This window comes from Mustelus asterias, chromosome 6 (genome assembly GCF_964213995.1).
Source record: "Mustelus asterias chromosome 6, sMusAst1.hap1.1, whole genome shotgun sequence".
In the NCBI taxonomy this organism is placed as follows: Eukaryota; Metazoa; Chordata; class Chondrichthyes; order Carcharhiniformes; family Triakidae; genus Mustelus; species Mustelus asterias.
In genome coordinates, this window is record NC_135806.1 from 65129482 (window position 1) to 65149504 (window position 20023).

The window sequence follows — 20023 nt, forward strand, 5'->3', positions numbered from 1 at the left end:
AGGTAACGGATATGGATATGAGGGCTATCTGTTAGAAGTTCGGAAGTGCCTCATTCCTGCTACCACCTGCTTTGTGATCAGAACAGTGAGACAGCAGAATCCCTCAGTTTCCATATTCTGTGCAGAGATCTTGTCAACTTTAAGGTACAATTGTGAGAAGAGAATCCTAGCCATTTATTTTGGTTGTTTTAGCAGAAATCATTTACATTGTTTCTCTTAAGACATCCTGGATTTGAAGCAATATGCTCAGACCATTCATTCTACTTTAGTCAGCTGCCAATGCCACACACTAACTTCCCCTGCTGAGCATGAAAGTCTCTGCAATGTTGCGAGACCAGGAAGACTGGACTCCAGAGCATACTGAACGGCAGGACAGATGTGCACTGCCTTGGAGAACAACAGCAGTGTCTAAAATTGCAATACTTTTTCACTGGAATATTCTTAAAGCAAAGCATGGTGGGCCCCACATGTTCACCCTGATTTCTAAATCAGCTACTTATGAATGAATTTAAATGGGACAGTGTACTTCAGTTTTGCTGATTGTTTCATTTGGATTAAACTTGAGTTACTAGAAGTCTGTATAGAAAATGATAAATACAAACATGAAACAATTTTGAAGCAAAATGGTTCAATCATTGTTAGCTGAATTATCTCTACACCTTCAAAAAAGCAAACTCCATACTCCAGCTTTGTGATTTGCAGTACCCACTATCCAGTATTCAGTGACAGCAATGGATAAACTCTTTGCTAATGCTCGTGCACGATTACAGGCAGATCAACTGAATATCTTTTTGACAATGTCTCTTTCAAAGACATTAAGAGCACAAGTCATTTTCTGGAAGAGGCCCTTGATTAAGACTGTCATGCAACAGCTAGGAACACCAACTTCCAGAAAGCCCTTTGATACTGAAGATTATTACGCTTCCAGTTTAAAGTTTTGTGTGCCAACAGCAGCAATGGGAATCTACCACAGAGATTAGGCCTCCCAAACAGCTTTTCCCATTTATTAATATCAATGGATGGAAATTCCTGCAAGGTTTCTTGACTTTTGGAGCTGATAGATGCAACATTGTGCGAGTCACACTGAATTTTCAAAATCTCTTACGTGTAAGTGTTTGTGGCATTTTGGACTCTGGATTTACATTCTTGATTTGCACAAATCTCAAATTTAAGACTCTATCGTGAACAACCATCTCCATTACAATCTTGACTTCTTGTACTTTATTGATTGACTGTGGTTGTCGCTCCTTTGTCTTTTTCTGTCTTGCACCTTCGAAATTACAAATGTGCCTTGCTACATGTTTTCTTTCCTCTCAACCTCCTCAGTTTCCTACTCTGCCATCCCAGGACTTCAAACATTGGAGTTCTCTATCTCACTCTGCCATCCTCCCTCCTATTATCTCCAGGTAGTCGAAACCCATGTTAGGTGTCATCTCCTGGCAACCTCTTAATATGACTCGACTTATCATCAAGGTTGCATCCCACATTATTGATGTTGACCCTCTGACAAACTTTCTTCAATTAAGGAAAAGATATTGAGAAATAATGGCCCAGCGAGGGGGATGACGGAATGGAGGGCCGGATTTGTAAGGCCAGGGAGGAGGGTTAAAGGGGGATGGATCAACTAGATAGTCAACATCTTTTCCCAAAGGTACGGGAGTCTAAAACCAGAGGGCATAGGTTTAAGATGAGAGGGGAGAGATACAAAAGGGTCCAGAGGGGCAATTTTTTCACTCAGAGGGTGGTGAGTGTCTGGAACAAGCTGCCAGAGGTAGTAGCAGAGGCGGGTACAATTTTGTCTTTTAAAAAGCATTTCGACAGTTACATGGGCAAGATGGATATAGAGGGATATGGGCCAAATGTGGGCAATTGGGAGTAGCTTAGTGGTTTAAAAAAATGGGGCGGCATGGACAAGTTGTGCTGAAGGGCCTGTTTCCATGCTGTAAACCTCTATGACTCTATGACCTTGGTGGGGCATGGCGATGGCTCCAATCGGCACAGAGGGCTCCAAAGGAGGTCCCCAGGCATTTGCCCAACACCACTTCACTCAGTTAAATCTGTCAGGCTCCCCACCTGGCATGGACTTTCCCTGCCACAGAAAAAATAACGATGATGTTGAGGTGAGGCACTTAAGTGGCCATTAAATGGCACATAATTGATGAGAGATGAGAGTTGCTGGAGATAGGATGGACTCTGTCAAGCCACCACCTGGAATCTACAGAAACTAACTCCAGCAAGGTAGATGCGGCACTGGGGACATTGAGACTGGGACAGGGAGGAATCGTTGTATTATCCCTATTTCTAACTTCAGGTCAGATAAAATGGTATGGGTGAGGACATGTCAGAAATACAGAGCAATCCCTCCCTGCCATCTTAAACCCCTAGTTGCAATGTTCCCGCCAGGTGTGACTGGGTATAAATTCCACCGAAGATTTTTATTGATGCAGATAAATTTTTCTTTTGTAGCAGTTTTATGATACAGAACTAGATGGGGTTGCACCAGTATTGCAGATAGATCAGAATGATCCATTTTCACAAACTCTCAGCCCTTGAATAGGATAATCTCATAAATTCACGAACGGAAACTGCTGATTTCAACAAGCACAAGAAAAAGTTACACAGATTTACTCTGCACATGCAATTTGACAGTCATATTTTTGGCAAACTGAGGTCTAATTTTTAAAATACAAAATATTTTAGGACTTAAAGGAATCAAATTTTCTAATAGAAACTTGTCTCTAATTTTCTATGGGAGGGAATTGCTTGCCTCTGCAGTATTGTTCAAGTTGTATTTAGTTTAAAAGGAGAAGCCCCACAAAAAATTATTAGGGACAACGTGACTAATATAGTATTTTACTGTAACCTGTATTAAAAAATTAACATGGCTTATGTTAGAAGAAATAAAAGAATTGGTGGGTCTTGACTTGTCCGTCCATCAGTGAAAAGCAGGTAACATGGATTCACCCAATGTCAGATTTAATCTAACAAGTATTAAACAAACACAAGCATCCTCTGAAGCACTAACGGCTGCCTAATTAATGCTCCATCTAGTGGATAAACTGCTTATGTGTACAATTTGATTAAATGTACTTTACGACCATGATCATGCACAGGAAATGTGATTGCTATACTCCATTACTCTGGATATTTGTTGCACAGGCACATATGTCATCTATTCCCATATTATAATATTATTACAAATATTGTTATTATTTGCATGTTCTGCCTTTTAATTTTGAAGAATCATAAAATAATTTTCATGTAATGCAAATGCATACATTTGAGGTGGATTGATTATGTGGACACATGCACGGTCATTTAGTGTCAGCGACACCTCACAAAGAGCAATGAAATTAATAGTTACTTAATCTGTTCTGGTCTTGGTTGAGGAAGAGATGTTAACCAGAATTTCAAATAGGTTCAGTGCTTTTGTTCGAATTATGCCTTGGTATCTTTAATAGCAACCTGAACATTGGTATAGCAACTGCCCACCGGCAATGCAATGCTCCCCTACAATCTCAGCCTGGATTATAAACCCCAATCTTGGTACAGACTCAAGTTCAAACACCTTGAGTGTTACCATCTGAGACAAGTTGACACATTAAAACCATACATCTGACCCAGAATTGAACTTGATTAGAGGAAACACACACTCTAACACTGAACTAATATTTATAGCTGATCTTATGAAAAGGTATAGATTAGCAAAACCAGATATTCAAAATAAGTACAATTTAAAGTTATGATCGCCATCTGTCCATTATTGCTGGGATTCAGATGCTCTTCAATTGAGTTGTTGTTCACAGCAGCATGGAGGTTGGTTAATCCAAGGGTTAAATCAAATGCCTTTTGATGGCCTTTCCTCCAGCGAGATTCACACTGACCCCCGCCAGGTGCTTATTCATCCAAAATTGTTCCCACTTTCTGGAGGTAATAAGTTTATTTAACCAGCACCAATCAAAGATTACCTACTGCCATTACAGATTAATACATGACCTGGTACCAAGGTTTTAGTAGTTTAATAATATAAATGGGCCTTGAACATATATTTAAAACCTGAATTAAAAACAAACTAGATGGGAAATTTTAATTCCAAGGGTGGAAGCCAGCAGTATTCCTCAACAAAAACAAATCATGGCAGCTGGAAATCCAATATCAAAACAGAAAATGTAGGAAATACTCAACAGGTCTGGCAGCATCTGTTTCCCTCTCCACGTGTGCAGGCAGCCCACTTTGAATGCTGCAGAGAGATGCCAGCCCATTTTAATGACTAGTTATAATTAATAGGAATGATGTACATAGGACCCTGATTGCATTTTAACCACTAACTGTGCCTTTCCCGCTCAGAGAAAACTGATCGAAAGAATAGATGCGATAAGTTAAGCTTTAAACCTTTCCTTGTGGTTTCAGGAGGAGCAGGAGGCCCAGGTGGCCCCTGGGCACCCTGCTTCCTACCCAAGTGACCCATCTGAATCCTTCCCCACAACCGAGCTCCTGTGGGTGGTCACCAGGCTGCCCAATGTTCAGATAACAGGGAACTATAGCAGCTGCCTGTTTGTGCCCTTTTCGGGCAGTCAGTTGGCCAGCAACTGCTAACTGCTCTCTGCGCAGGTTTCCTAGGCTGAGATTTGAAATTCCTTTCTGTATGTTAACTTTTACGAGGCAAGTCATTGCAAAGAATTTTGATTGACCGTACTCTCTTTTTGTTTTGCTATATCTAAATATTTTTGTGGAAATGATGAATTTGGATTTATTATTGGGATTACCTGGTTGGAAAACCTCCCAAACTGAATTAGCATATGCACTTCATGCAGTAGGTAGCATTTCTGCCTCTGAGCCAGTAGCTCCGTGTTCGAGTCCCACCTCGGGACTTGATGGCTGAGGAAGGTGCATTCAGGGCGCGGTCAAGTGGGTTCAGTGGGTCAACCTGTAAATCCTTGCAGACTCACCAATGGCTGGCGGTAAGAGCGGGAGAGACTCCTGGTCAGCCACGTTTGATGTCTCAAGCTATACTCAAGCTATAAACCCCTGGCAACAGACCTGCTCCAGAGATTACTAGCTATGGAAACAAATGAAAGTCTGCTTTAGTGCACCACTCAGTGGATAAGAAGAATAAGAAGAAGAAGACAACTTCATGCTGAAGTCTCTTTGGGTTAATGATTGTGTCTCAACTGACGACATTTCAGTTCTCACAATGTTGGTCACAATACATTGCTCAGCTCATACTTCCACTTGTGATATCATAATTCAAGATTAAACGATAAAAAAACTCCAGAGGTCAACAGATATGGATGGAACAAAATCAAACACATTAATGTTAATCAGATTGATTTCTTGGAGACTGATTTTTTTTACATTTAAAAATTTCAGGAACCTATCCATAATTTGACTGTCAACATAGAATTTGCACGATGCTTAGGGAAGAATCTATTAAATGGATTGGAACATTAGTATTGCCAACATGGCTTTTAGTCCACCACTGCATTCCCAACTCTGAGTCAGAAAGTTCTGCGCTCAAGCACCATTCCCTTGAATACAGTACAAAATCTGTGCTAACTATCTGGAGTACTGAGGGATTAGCACACCATCAGAACTCTTGTCCTTTAGATGAGATTTTAAACCAAGGCCTTGTCTGCTTTCTCAGATGGACCTGAAAGGTTCCATGAAACCATTTAAAAGAAAAATGGGGGAGTTTTCCTCAATGTCCCGGCCAATGCTTTTATCCTTCAACCACCATCACTTGAAAAAGCAGGTTCTGCCAGATTCTGTTTGTGGGAGTTGGCTGCCTTGTTTCCTCCTCCGGCCCTACAGTGATTACACTTCACAAGTATTTAATTGGCTACAAAGAGCTTGAGGATGTCCTGAGGGTTTCAAAGGTCTCATAGAAAAGCAAGACCTTCTTTCTATACATCGAGTGGGAATACTGCAAGATCAAGAGGTTTGCTTGTGCCAACCGGAATTTTTTTTAAATATTCCAATTCAATCAAATCAAGTCCAATTCAGAGTCTCAACAAGTTGAGACATTTCCGATCCAGGCTGGCAAGACAGGGCAAGCGACCCAATTACCCTGTCCTGGGCCTGATCTACATGAGCCAAGCTGATTGGAGGAGGGGGAGGTTTCCTCCTCCAAGGCTTGATCTAATTTGCATCTTAGCCAAAAGGCCGAGATGCCGCCTTTAAAAATTGCTTCATATGAAACATATGAAGCTTAAATGTGACCCAATGATCTCAACCAAGTGCAGCATCCTCTTCATACTACACTTGATCTTAGCCAAAAGGCCGACTGGAATTTGATTGACATCAGGGTGTGGGGTGGGGGAAATGCATCGATTATTCTTTGACTTTTGAAAGAAACTTGTTGAAGAGATTCCCCCTTCAGGTCTATTAAATACCATGGAAAAGAATAATGGGGGGGATTCTCCCAGCCCGCTGCGCTGTTCTAGCAGCCTCTGCGTGTCTCTGGCCACCGGATTTCCGGCGTCGTCAGCTCCGCGCTGGAAATCAGTTGGAGCTGATTACAATATTTAAATTCAAATTTTAATATCATTAGCGGGCCCGGGACTGAAGTCTCCGGGCCAGCTAGTGTCTCCCCACCCCCGCCAGGAGTGGTTCACTCCAACAGGGTTTACAACAGCTCCCTGTTAGCGGCCCGACCCCGCGGGAGTTAAGAGAGGCCATTGAGGCCCCCCCCAGGAGGTAAGGAGTGGTGGCCCCTGGGCATTGCCAGCCTGGCAGTGCCAGCCAGGCCACCTAGTACTGCCCAAGGGGCAAAGTGGAAATGCCCAGAGGGCACCTTGACACTGCCCACCAGGCATCAGGATGGGAGGTGGGGGTCCTACTCTGACTCTGCATTTGGGATCGTAGACAGAGGGAGGGTGGACAGCCATCGGGGCTGGCCGGGGGAGGTAGGTCAGGTCTTCTGGTCGGGGGGCAGGGGAGGAGAGGGGGGAGGCGCAGGGGAAATCAGGAGATCGGGATTGCCAAGGGGGTGAGGTGGTGGAGGGAGGGGCTTGCCCGGAGACGTCCAGGAGGACAGCAATCGGGGGGGGGGTAAGCGGATTGGAGGGGCAGCATTGCAGAGTGGTAGGGCTGACCAGCGATCGGGAGACCGGCAGTGCGGGGCCACTGCGCATTTGCCTATCTCCGCACTGACAGATTGGCGCATGCGCAGTGACCCGCTCAGAGCTTTGCTGCCCGCCTCCCAGCAAAGGAGGGATTAGGCCCCACACACAGGTTTTCAGCATGATTCATGCTCGGGTACAGAGACTGGGAGATTCATTTTGAAAATCCCACTGAAAAAACAGAGTGCGATTTACTCCAGTTATTACGCAAATTCGGCACTTCGAATTTATTTAGGAGAATCCCAGCCAATATATTTGGGTAAAAGAACAAGGAAAAGCCCAATAATGCCAGCAGCAGCATTACTCCCGCTCTCTACAGTGTAAGGCAAAGGCAAATAAACCTCAAGTATCAGGAGCAAACCAACCTCCCAATATTCATTAAAAAATTTATTATAAAGACGGATAAAACTACATGGGAATAAACATTACGTTATAAACGTCTGCATGGCACTTCTTAGCAAAGAGTACACTGGTACATATTCGCAACACAGAACATTTTTCTTAAGTAAAATGTCTTCCAGCTGGTAATTCTCTAATCAATGAAGAAATGCATAGCCTGAACATGTTGTGTTGCTTTTTGATGCAGGTGGTCAGAGAGACATAGGAGAACACATTCCTGACCTTGAAACTGATTTATTGATTATCTGGCACTCCCCTTAACAGAGAGAAAACTGAAACCACTGTTACTGAATCATTAATGAAGGCACATGCAGCTTTTTTTCACTACACAGTGCATTCAGCTCCTGTACACTCACTGGATTTTGTCCTTTAATAAGAGTTAAATAGCACACTCCGGACTTAGTGCTCATTTTTGTTTTTTCCTCTCATGCTCGTCCTTCCCTGCTTGTACCTCTTGTGTGCCTTTTCACACAAACTCAACATAGCTTTTGTATTTCGTTTCTTACTATATAAATAATTCTGTAATCTTTCCGCATGGGAGGCTGAGGGGTGATCTTATAGAGGTCTATAAAATAATGAGGGGCACAGATCAGCTGGATAGTCAATATCTTTTCCCAAAGGTAGGGGAGTCTAAAACTAGGGGGCATAGGTTTAAGGTGAGAGGGGAGAGATACAAAAGTGTCCAGAGGGGCAATTTTTTCACACAGAGGGTGGTGAGTGTCTGGAACAAGCTGCCAGAGGTAGCAGTAGAGGCGGGTACAATTTTGTATTTTAAAATGCATTTAGATAGTTACATGGGTACGATGGGTATGGAGGGATATGGGCCAAATGCGGGCAATTGGGATTAGCTTCGGGGTTTTGGAAAAGAGGAGGTGGTGTGGACGGGTTGGGCTGAAGGGCCTGTTTCCATGCTGTAAACCTCTATGACTCTATAAAACTCATCCTCTACTCCCAGTTAAGCACTAAGTCATACCTTAGAGTGGTACCTTACAATTTAGAAGTCATTATATTAGGGGTTCGATGTTCATAAGAATAGATATTAGGTAGGATTGTTTTTGTTTAATTATCCCTGTCCAATATAGGGGATGTGAATGGTTATATTGAAAGTCACACTGAAAGTGATCAAGGGAAATCCTAGCTGTAAGCATACATTCACTCTTTTGACTATTTTACCAGAAGAGATAGGAAACAAAGCAAAGCTCTGCAACTTAACTGAATTTAATGGAAGAACAGCGACTTGCATTTATATTGTGTCTTTAATGTAGTGCAACATCCCAAGACACTTCAAAGGAGCTTTATGAAACAAAATTTGACATCAAGCCACATATTATAGCAGATGAGCAAAGGTTTGATTCTACCATGTAGATTTCAAGGAGCAGCTTTAAGAAGAAAGGTAGAGAGGAAATTCCAAGGCTCAGGCAATTGGCAGCTGAAGGCACAGCTGCCAATGGTGGAGCTTTTTATTTTATTAATTGACAAGATGTGGGCATTATTGGCAAAGACAGCATTTATCACCAATCCATAACTGCCATTGAGAAGGTAGTGGTGAGCCACCATCTAAGCACAACTGAATAGTTTGCTAGGCCATTTCAGGGAGCAGTTAAGAGTCAATCACATTGCGATGCATCTGTAATGACATATTGGCCAGACTGGGTAAGGACAGCAGAATTGTTTCCCTTGTGAACCAGACAGGTTTTTATGACAATCTGATAGTTTCATGGTCGCCATTACTTATGCTAGCTTTTTATTCCAGATTTATTTAATTAGTTAAATGTGAATTCTGTCACTGCCATAGTGGGATTTGAACTCATGTCTCAAGATCACGAGTCAAAGTCTGTGGACTATTAGTCCAGTAACATAATCACAATGTTGTACTACCCATGAGCAAAACACATTAAAACTGGTGATGTTCAAGAAATAAGAATGAGAGGAGTGCAGTTATTTTCGAAGGTTGTAGGTCTGGAGGAGATTACAGAGATAAAGAGGAATGAGCTCATGGAGAAATTTGAAAACAAGATGAAAGTTTTAATGTCCAGGCTTTACTCAACCAGGAGACAACAAACAGGATTTGGTGAGTTAGGGCAGCAGAGTTTTGGACAACTTTAAGTTTACAGGAGGCAGCCAAGAGTATGTTGCAATAGTCAAGTTTAGAGGTAAGCAAGATCTGGGTGAGTGTTTCAGCAGTAGAAGTTGTAAGAAAGGGACGGAGTCAGGCAATGTTGCAGAGATGGAAATACGTAGCCTGAGTGATTGGAAAGTCAACTTGATATCAAATATGACACCAAAGTTGCAAACAGTCTAGGTGAGCATCGGACATTTGGCAGAGCGAAGGATGACATCAGTGGCTAGGGAATGGACTTCATAATGTAGATTGAAGATAAATGTATCAGTCTTCCCAATATTTAGCTGGAGGAGCCAAAAGAGAAAATGCTGGAAAATCTCAGCAGGTCTGGCAGCATCTGTAAGGAGAGAAAAGAGCTGATGCTTTGAGTCCAGATGACCCTTTGTCAAAGGGTCGAAACGTCAGCTCTTTTCTCTCCTTACAGATGCTGCCAGACCTGCTGAGATTTTCCAGCATTTTCTCTTTTGATTTCAGATTCCAGCATCCACAGTAATTTGCTTTTAGCTGGAGGAGATTTAGGCTTATCTAGTACTGGATATCAGACGGGCAGTGAAAGGGTCAAGAGATGTGTGTTATCAGCATGTATGTAGAAACTGACTCTGTTTTTCAGATGATGTTGCTGAGGAGCAGCATGTAACTGGGAATGAGGAAGAGGCTAAGGATAGATGCTTGGCGGAATCCTTGGGTAGCTATGTGGGAGTGAGAAGAGCAGCCATTGCAAGTGATTCTCTTGCCATGATTGGATAGATAAGAATGGAAACAGGTGAGCCCAGTCCCACCCAGCAGGTTATTAGTGATGAGATATTGAAGGAGATTGAGGGTATGATCAACCATGTCAAAGGCTACAGACAGATTGATAATGATGAGGAGGGATAGTTTACCTTTGCCACAATCACATAGGGTGTCATTCATCATTTTGATAAGAGCTATTTCTGTACTGTGGCTGGGGCAGAAACCTGAGTGGAGGGGTTAAACATGGATTTCTAAGAAACAGAATTAGAAAGTGATAGCATAGTCAAAGACTTTGGAGAGTAAAGGGAGATCGGAGGGGGGACAGGAGTTTGCAAAGACAGACAAGAATGGGCTGATGACAGTGAATTTGAAGGAGAGAGATACATCATCTGAAGAACGAGAACTTGTTAACAATATCAGTTAACATGGGAACCAGGAAAGGAAATTGGGTGGGCAGTCGTTTAGTGGGAATGGGTGGAGGGAGCAGGAGATGGCCTTATGGGCAACATAAGCTTGGAGAAAGCATAAAGAGAGATAGGGGAGACACTAGAGAAAGATACAAGTTCAGATCTAGGGCCAGGGATATCTTTACAGGAAGTTTGGCTCAGTGAGATATTGGTAAGAAGGGAAGCTACAGAGGAAGCTGATCAGATGATAATCTCTCAGTGCAAAGAAGCCCATGAACACTTCACACTTCACAGGAGTTAAGAAGGCAATTTGTAGCAGAGAAAATCAAGCTGGTAGCTACATTCCAGGCTAATGCTGAAATCATAACCAGTTTTGGCAGACAGTAGCAGGACCAGGTAATACAGTTAACTGGTCCAATCAAATCTGACAGTGAATGACTATATCAGTTATCTCCTATCCATTGAACTCCAAGTTCTTGATGCTAATAATTGTTGCCTGGAATGCAAAGCACCTCATTTCCCAAAATAGATCGCCTTGACTGAGATGAGCATAAGAAACGTTTATAAAATTAAACAGTAATCAATGGTCATAGTGAAGGTTCCCGCTCACTTTTCACCCAATAACAATGAATTGAGGCTATATGTTTGAGGATAAGTAGGTATTTGCTGAATTGTTTATTTAGACCCAGCCCTAACACATCAAGTTTCATTCTATTGCTTTTATTATTCAAATCATTAAAGTCATCTGCACATTCAAGGTGAATGCATCAGGAGTTCAATTTAAATCAATACGCAGATACTTTGTTACATGGCCACAATGGAAAAGAAAACTTCAGTCTAATAAAATTGTGGTTTACTTCTGAAGCAATTGTTATATCTGAGCACACATTTAAAAATAGAGTTCTATGCTCTATGGTAATCTCATTTTGGAGGCCTATTTTTAGCACTGCTGACGTCCGATGATGGAAAAAAAGGACAAAGCAATGGTCGGTCTGAAGAAAGTACAGATAATCTGTGCTTGCCAGCCTTGACTTCCAGAGCTGTACAATCTCCTACTAGATCAAATTAATGTTTATAGATCTTACTTTTTATAGTAGTAACATAGTCCAACCTACAGTATATCTTACACAAACTACTCTCTAGTGGTTTTTAAAAGATGCAAGTGATCCTTTTGTACATAAGGAGCATGTCCTAGTGGAAAATTAAATGCAGAAATCTTTGCTGTTCATGGAGTTTCAAGGACTTACCAAAAGTCAACTGTAGAGCCTTTTCATTTTTATAGCATTTAACTGATGGTTCTCAGATCATTAGATTGCCATTGTCGGACTCTTGATTAGACAACTGTATTACTAATGAATCTATTTCTCAGTACTATAATGCTAATTTTATCTCTTACTAATTAACTCAAAAGTAACATTATATTTTGTTCACAATTTATTGATTTTAAATTATTCTTTTAATGGTTCATAAGGATAGAAGGAAGAGAAAGAAACGTTAACTTCCTTATATTCTCATGTCAACAATATAAATGAACAGATCCTTGGTAGAAACATTGTGAACAGTGCTTCAAGCAGCCATTAGAATTTCTCAAAAAAGTGGAGCTCTGATCGATGCCAAATAGAAGAGGGGAGGCACTGAATGAAAACCAAATGCTTCCCTGCTGACAGGAGGGAAAGTGGAATGGAAAAGAACCATCACTCTAACCTTAATCTCTTAAACACATTTTACAAATTGACAAATTAGGCCTGGATTTTCATCCTCAAAGTGGATGGGTGGGGATTAGGATGTGGGGAAAATTCCTGGCTTGCCCCATTCATTGCTGGGAGGTTGGTGTGAGCTGGAGTCAGACCAGCTGACTTGGGAAGAAGTACAAAGGCAGCCATAAGGCCTGTTGGGTGACAAGGCAGTCTGTTTAAAAGTTCCAACTCAGTGTCAACGTCCCAGTGAAAACAGCACAAAGGTTTCCTGCCCTTATACCGCATATCTGTTTCACCCTCCAAACATTCCCCATGCATGCTATCTCATGAACTCCACCCACCACCTATGTCTCCTAATGATCACCATGCCAAGCTCTGCCCTTCCACTCATCCCCTCAGGCTCCCATAACAAGTTTTGCCTTTCCACCTGCATCCCCCTCCCTTAATGCCCCCATGCCAACCTATTCCCTTCACCCCACCCCCTCAGGCTCCCTTTGCCAGTTTCTGGTACTTCCATGTCCATTGACCCACTATAAACTTTCTGAAACCAATGGACACCGCACCACAGTGCAAAGTGGTATGTGTGAAAAAAAAGGTGTGAAAAGATGCAAACCATTGATCAGTTTCTCCTCTGAAACAAAAGTCTGGATGGCAAGCTAATAAAAAATGTCTATCATCCAGGCCCTTTGAAGTTTAAAATCTACAAACCACAAGCACTTGAAACCAACTGACTTATGTTGACAAACATTGTGAAATTAGACAGTCTGGGATTTCAAGCAAACAATGTTTTCTATGGAGTGCAGGTGTTCTGTTATTGTAATAGTTGTCTGAGCTCCCATGCCACCTTTTACTCCCTTGCTACCTCCATAGCCACCTCATAATCCCTAAGCCACCTCCACAGCCAATCTCCCAGAATTCACTGTGGGCAGATCCTGGGAGCTATGTAGAACTGAATAAAATTTAATCTTCTAACATAAAAAAGAACTTTCATTCATACAAAGTTGGTACTGAAACTCATTCAAAAGTTAAATCTCGTATTCAATAATCTCATCAAAGACAGCTAATAACCTCTTAAGACTATAAAAATGTGAACTCAGTCCCCCAACTGAGATAAGTATTTTAAGAGCTTTTGAAACTCATAATAGGCTCAGCTGTAATGACAGACCTTGGGAAATGCCATCAATGAAGGGGGTTGAACCTGCAAGTTCCAATGGTAATTTCTTTTCTAAGCTATCTCAGATGGCCTGTCAATCAATCCATTCCAGTAGCGAGTTGATGATTTTTCTTTAACTAACAGCCACAGCTGTTTATTTTTCTTCTTTAAAGACTGGGGGTTTAAATAACTTGAGATCATGACACATTAACGGACCTTATCTGCCTTTCAAGAGCATTTGTGCGTGGTCCGTCAATTCCTGACTCCCACTCTGCAGGTTAAGGTCTTTGGAACAGCAAAATTTCAGTCTGTTTGTGCCTAGCATTATTTTCACATGGCTCTGCTGAGTTTGTGTGATTCAGCTCCTATCCTTTCCTCCAATGGCAAAAATTATATCTTCCAAAATGGGGGTTCTGCATCTGGCTCTTGCCTACCATTCTTGAAGGCCTCCAGAGTCAGCTTGACTCTGCAAAAATCCAGCCCTAAATGCGTATTTTAAAAGTTACCACAGAAATGCAATACTATGTAGATTCAAAATGATTCCATTCAACCTCTGTGTCATTGTTATGTTTGTATATACATATAGGGTTGTTGCAGGACAGCATCAAAAACATAAAATGATGCCAATCTCATGTAGGCATAATAAGAACTTTCCTAAAGAATTCTGTTGTATACGTCAACTGAACTAGTCTTTGCTTGCTCAGAAGTCTAACAAGACTCCTTTTATTTGTCTCTTCATAAGAAGGGATATCTCACTTCAAGTGTGGCACATTATAAATATGTTATTTTACATTATATTGTTTCTGGGGGCCCTTAGCATTGAATATTTGTCTCTCTCAGAAGATAGTACTGGGCAATCAAAACAAAAATCATCCACATTATCTGACACTGGATAGCAAACATGTTGGGTGGGATTTTCCAGCCCCTCCATGGTGTGTTTTGTGGTGGCGAAGGTGGCCTGCCATTTGCCAGTGGCAGAGGTTTCCAGTCCCACCACTATCAACAGGTTTTCCTATTGTTTGCAGCCTCCACTGCTGGAGAACCCATGGTAGGGGATGGCCATTGGCGGGACCAGAAGATTCAACCAGCAGGAATGGCTGGAAAATTTCGGCTCTTGATTCTGTTACGTAAGGATCTCACACTCTAAGATAATCTTCCAGTCATTTGATAAATTACAATGTCCTTACTAAATTGAACTGTTACTCCATAAATGGGATCCCTCCAGTTTTCTTCTTTCATTTATTGATATATTCCCCTCACAGAATGCTCTTCCTCCAGCCAGTACCTTTCCAACCACAATGATTCCCCAAGAGGCACTACTTTTTTCTGTTGCACTTACCAAGCTAGGCAAGAAGTGATGGATGTTGTAAAACAGAAGCAACTGAGTTTTGTTGACTATTATCCTCATAAAGTAACTTATCAATTGTGAGTCATTCATTCCATCATTTAAATTACAAATAAGCGGGATGCGGGTGATAGAAAGGGACATCTGCCTAAAAAACTCCACCTGGATTTTACATATTATCAGCTCCATTTGAACTAAATAACACAGACAAACTCAAACATAATTAGCAAAATGTTCGTGAAATTCAAACACCTATCAAGAGTTATTTTGAATATTTGAGTGATACATTGTTCAGAGGTATATTGGTTTGATGATAGTCCATCAGCTGAATGAAGTTATTAAACCCTAATCTAATGGTTGTCAACTGCAGGTTGAACTAATACCACTCCACTCAGCTTGAATAAAGTTTGATTTACAACAGATCAATTTAACAAACTTCTGTTTTCCTTACCTTTCATTCCAAACTTGGAGTGTTTGCCAAACCTGAGAATTATTAGCATTAGTACCAGTCCAGTGCAAGCCAGTGCTGCAACCCCAACGACAACATACACCTGAGAAAAAAAAATCTTGATATTAGGAATCACCGATCAGTTTTTGTTTAAAATCTGAATATACACCATCCTTAATTATTCTTTCTTGGGACTATAAATGTACCAACTGTGCTGTAAATTTATCTTGCGTTATTTCTGTTCACTAGAAAATTTTTTGTTCAGGAAAGGTGGAGATTGTCTGGGGCAGGAAAAATTCATAGGGCCTAAAATCAGCATTCCTGCTCCTGGTCCCCACAGAGGAAAGAAAAGCGCAGTTTGTGGCCTTCTCTGGGACTAGTTAGTTTTTGTGCTAGGTTGGCATTAGGTCTCATTATTCAATGTGAATTGTGGTCCTACGGTGGCTTTTTGGTGCTGTTAAGAACAGTACCTGCTGAGTGCTTGATCTGCTCGCTATGCAGGGGCTATGCAGGGTGATCATGTGGGGGGGCTACGCAAGGGGTAATTTGGGGTGGATCATGTCAGGGGTCTTGAGAGAGAGGCATTTCGGGGGTCATGATGGAAGGGCATGTGGGGGGTCAGGCAGGGGGATCCATTGGGAGGGCCCAATGGCCAGCGACCTCTGTTGGGGAGGGGGTGAGGGAACATGCCACCGATGAGGGCGATGTTCCTAATGTCCGTGGGGGAGGGAGGAGTTCTCCTATTGTACTGTGAGATCATGGCCACCTTGCGAAACGGGGCATGAGGGCTCTGATGCCGTGCTTACCGGCATGTTTAGGCCACAAACACACCCCTCCCCCACCTCCCCCCCCCCCCCCCCCCCCCCCAAGCCCCGCAAGTACTGGCGCAGAACTCCTGACTCTCCAGAAAGGTTACTGAGTGTAGGAGGATTGCGGTGTGGAGGGGCCTGAGAGACCAGTGCAGATCACTCCATTATCACTCCATTATTCTCGCCATTACGACACCTGTCATTTTTTAGGAGTATTAGTTTTCCAGCTAATTTCTGGCCATTGGGACAATTAGTGGGTCTGTAAATGTCTGTCAAAGAAGCACATCTGGATCAACTGTCTGGAAGACAACCAGCTGCCTTTTGGTTCACTGTCCAATAAGGGATGATGAAAAGTTTGAGAGGGAGGGAGGGCCAATGAGTGTGTGCGCGGCTATCACAGCAGCTGGACTGTTAGTCTGCTACTGAGGTGAAAGCCTCAGAGGAAGGGGGAGCAAAATGGCTGCAAGAAAAAGCCACTGTAACAATGATATTTTGGGGGGAAAATTACCATTTGTTACTTCACGAATGACTGTAAATGGCTTCCCGCTGCAATCAGACTCAGCTCACCCCTTGGGAAAGCAGCCAGAGGCAGAGAGGAGTCATTGAAACCAGCCCACTTTGTTAACTCCCAAGCCTTCAAACACACTTACACAGGCCTGTTAAACACTCGCAGAGTATCGCTGCAGACTCTCAGTTATTCACACATTAAGTTCTGAATACACATTGCTGCTCTGAGATCACGAGAGGAATTGAAGCAATCAGAATGTGGTGACAGTGCAACATGAATGACTCACACATAAGTCAACATTATGCAATGAGCCGCACTTTTATTTCCGAAGTTAATGTGGATATAAACATTTTACGACTGGCAGCATTGACTTACTTTATATATAATGAAGTACATTGTCACTACTCTTTATCAGCTAATGAAGATTAGTGCTCAGATGTTTGCTATAAGTTGGCAGTAATGTCATTATCATAGGTTTATTACTCCATTCAGTTACTGAATTCAAAATGTTTACCCATCAGAACCTTCATAGCAAATATTTATTTCTTTTAAACAGATTTTCTGATGTCTCTGTACACAAGCAGCAAACATGCAGATCAGGTCATTTTCACCATACGCCTGGTGAAAATCAGAGATGACTTACCCCCCATCAAGCCACCCAAATCCCAACAATTGCAATTTTAATGCAAATATAAAAGCAAATTACTGTGGATGCTGGAATCTGAAACTAAAACAAAAAATGCTGGAAAATCTCAGCAACTCTGACAGATTTTGTGGAGAGAGAATAGAGCCAACGTTTCGAGTCTGGATGACCCTTCAAGAGAGCTCTATCTCTCTGCACAGATGCTGTCAGACCTGCTGAGATTTTCCAGCATTTTCTGCTATTTCTATACAGCTTACTGGACCGATGTTACGCGACCCAGCCAAAGCCAGTGCAGTGCTTGTAAATATGGAGATCAGGGTCTGTTCATGTTATGGAATTCCTCGTGCAATTTTAACTCAGGCTTTAGCGGTGGGGCTGCTTTGGCTTTCCTGTCAGATGAAAGAGTGTTTGGGCTTGACAGGCAGGTGAAGAGGGCCTAAAAGCTAGGTTTTATGCTTTCCTTTGCCATGCCGTCAAAAGCCCCCTTCCAGGTCCGACAAGAAATGTTTAGATCTCCTATTCCAGATAGCCAGTGTGCCTCTGCCCCCTCACATACTGTAAGGACCTCCCAGCACCAGCTTCCCTGAGTGCAGATGGGCAGCTTATGGCTGCCCAATTTCACAGACCTTGGAATCTTGGTGTTAAATAGCTCAGGCCTGAATCCTGAGGCAACAGGTGACTTTCCATTTTCCCTCACCATTCAATCGCCCAAAACTCACTGGGAGTTTAAAACAGGGGTTCCATTTGTATTTGGATTTATCTCAGTTGGTTGAACAGCTTCTCTGTAATGCAGAGCAATGTGAACAGTGTGGGTTCAATTCCTGTACTGACTGAAATTATTCATGAAGGCCTGCCTTCTCAACCTTGCCCCTCACCTGAGGTGTGGTGATCTTCAGGTCAAATCACCACCAGTCAGCTCTCCCCCTCAAAGGGGGGAACCATTGTTCAATGATTTATCCATTGTGTTTCATGAAGTAACCATTTTATTTTGGTCTATGTTTACCCCTCTCTAATCCTAAACCCTATCCTGACTGTGGTAAACCACTGTTAGCTTATTACCTGTATATGTGACATGCCTGGACACATCCCTGCCGGCCCTACCCGAGACTCCTCCCCCCCCGGTCCAGGTATAAAGGCAACTGCTCCCCACCCCCCTGCCTCAGTCTATAACCAGTTCATCGGCATGGGTGTGCTCCAAGTCTTTTGCTAATAAAAGCCTATTTGTTCTTGCATACGAACTAATCTTTGCTCGATTGATGGTGCATCACTGACCACGCATTCATCCAGCTCTGCTTTGTAAGGCCTTGCAGCTACATAATGTCCTAAATCTCCGTAAGCCCAAATGGACAAGAAATTTAGAATAAAGGTGCAAATCATGACTTCACATTGTGAGTATTAAAATAACAAAGGTGCTCTTGGTGATCACAGGCTGCAGATCCTCAAAAACGTACTGTGGTTATCTGGCAAACAGAATTTACGTTTCAGGAACGGTGTTGAACTTAATTCCTGATATCTAGTGGGTGTTAGCCAAGCTGCTGAAGCCATCTGAGATGCTTTTCCTTATCCCTTTGCATTTTTCTCCCTTTTTACCAGTTCTACATCCCTGAGCATTAATCGGCAGCTGAACTGCTTTACCAGTGCTGCTCTGTATCTGGCTGCTTAGGGATTGCACAAGCACTAACTCATCAATACCCCCTTCCATTCTGTGGAGAAGCATCTCCACTTGATAGCTCCCACAGATAGCACAGTCAGCATCAGCAGCTGCTCAGCTGGGAATCTCAGCGTGATTCCTAAGCTTTCCATTTGACACTGGATGTAAGTACCCATGTGCTTCTTATGTTGATGTTGCAAAGGGAAAATAAAACGATGTATCAATTTTTCAAAAATACATTTTAACTTTATTACTGCTCATTATGTGTACGGCTTTGCAATGCAATCCAAGACAATTTCTCCTTGCTGTCTTTTACTCCAAAAAAAGTAGTTCCATGTTGGGTTATTTACAACTGTGCCTTAAGAATCAACATGATGGAGTTGATTGGTGCCGTGAAGTTGCAAAGGTGTAAAAATATTAAATGAAACAATTACAATGACATATTGCAAAATGTATCCATTGGGAATATTAACAAGATATCCCCCAGGCTGAGGAAATTGCAATTAAATATTATTTGCATCTTTAATTTTAGATTAATGAACATGCTAAAACTTGGAACTCTCTTTGACATCAATTTTTTAAAAAATCAATGAATATTTTTTAAATAGTGAGTGTCTGGAACAAGCTGCCTGAGGTAGTAATACAGGCGGGTACAATTTTGTCTTTTAAAAAGCATTTAGACAGTTACATGGGTAAGATGGGTTTAGAGGGAATGTGGGTAATTGGGACTAACTTAGTGGTTAAAAAAAGGGCAGCATGGACAAGTTGGGCTGAAGGGCCTGTTTCCATGCTGTAAACCTCAATGACTCTATAAATCCTGAACATAACATAAGAACTAGGAGCAGGAGTAGGCCATCTGGCCCCTCGAGCCTGCTCCACCATTCAATAAGATCATGGCTGATCTTTTTGTGGACTCAGCTCCATTTACCCGCCTGCTCACGATAACCCTTAATTCCTTTACTGTTCAAAAATTCATCTATCCTTGCCT

The 20023-nt window shown here is 42.2% G+C and overlaps 1 protein-coding gene across 1 annotated transcript in view; it reads right to left on the minus strand.

Moving 5' to 3' along the window:
- The window catches only part of ntrk2a (neurotrophic tyrosine kinase, receptor, type 2a), a 195497-nt gene that overhangs the window by 118271 nt on the left and 57203 nt on the right, over positions 1-20023 (minus strand). The window contains exon 11 of the mRNA XM_078214460.1: positions 15428-15527. Coding sequence (XP_078070586.1) covers positions 15428-15527 — 100 coding nt within the window. The remainder of the gene's footprint in view (positions 1-15427; positions 15528-20023) is intronic.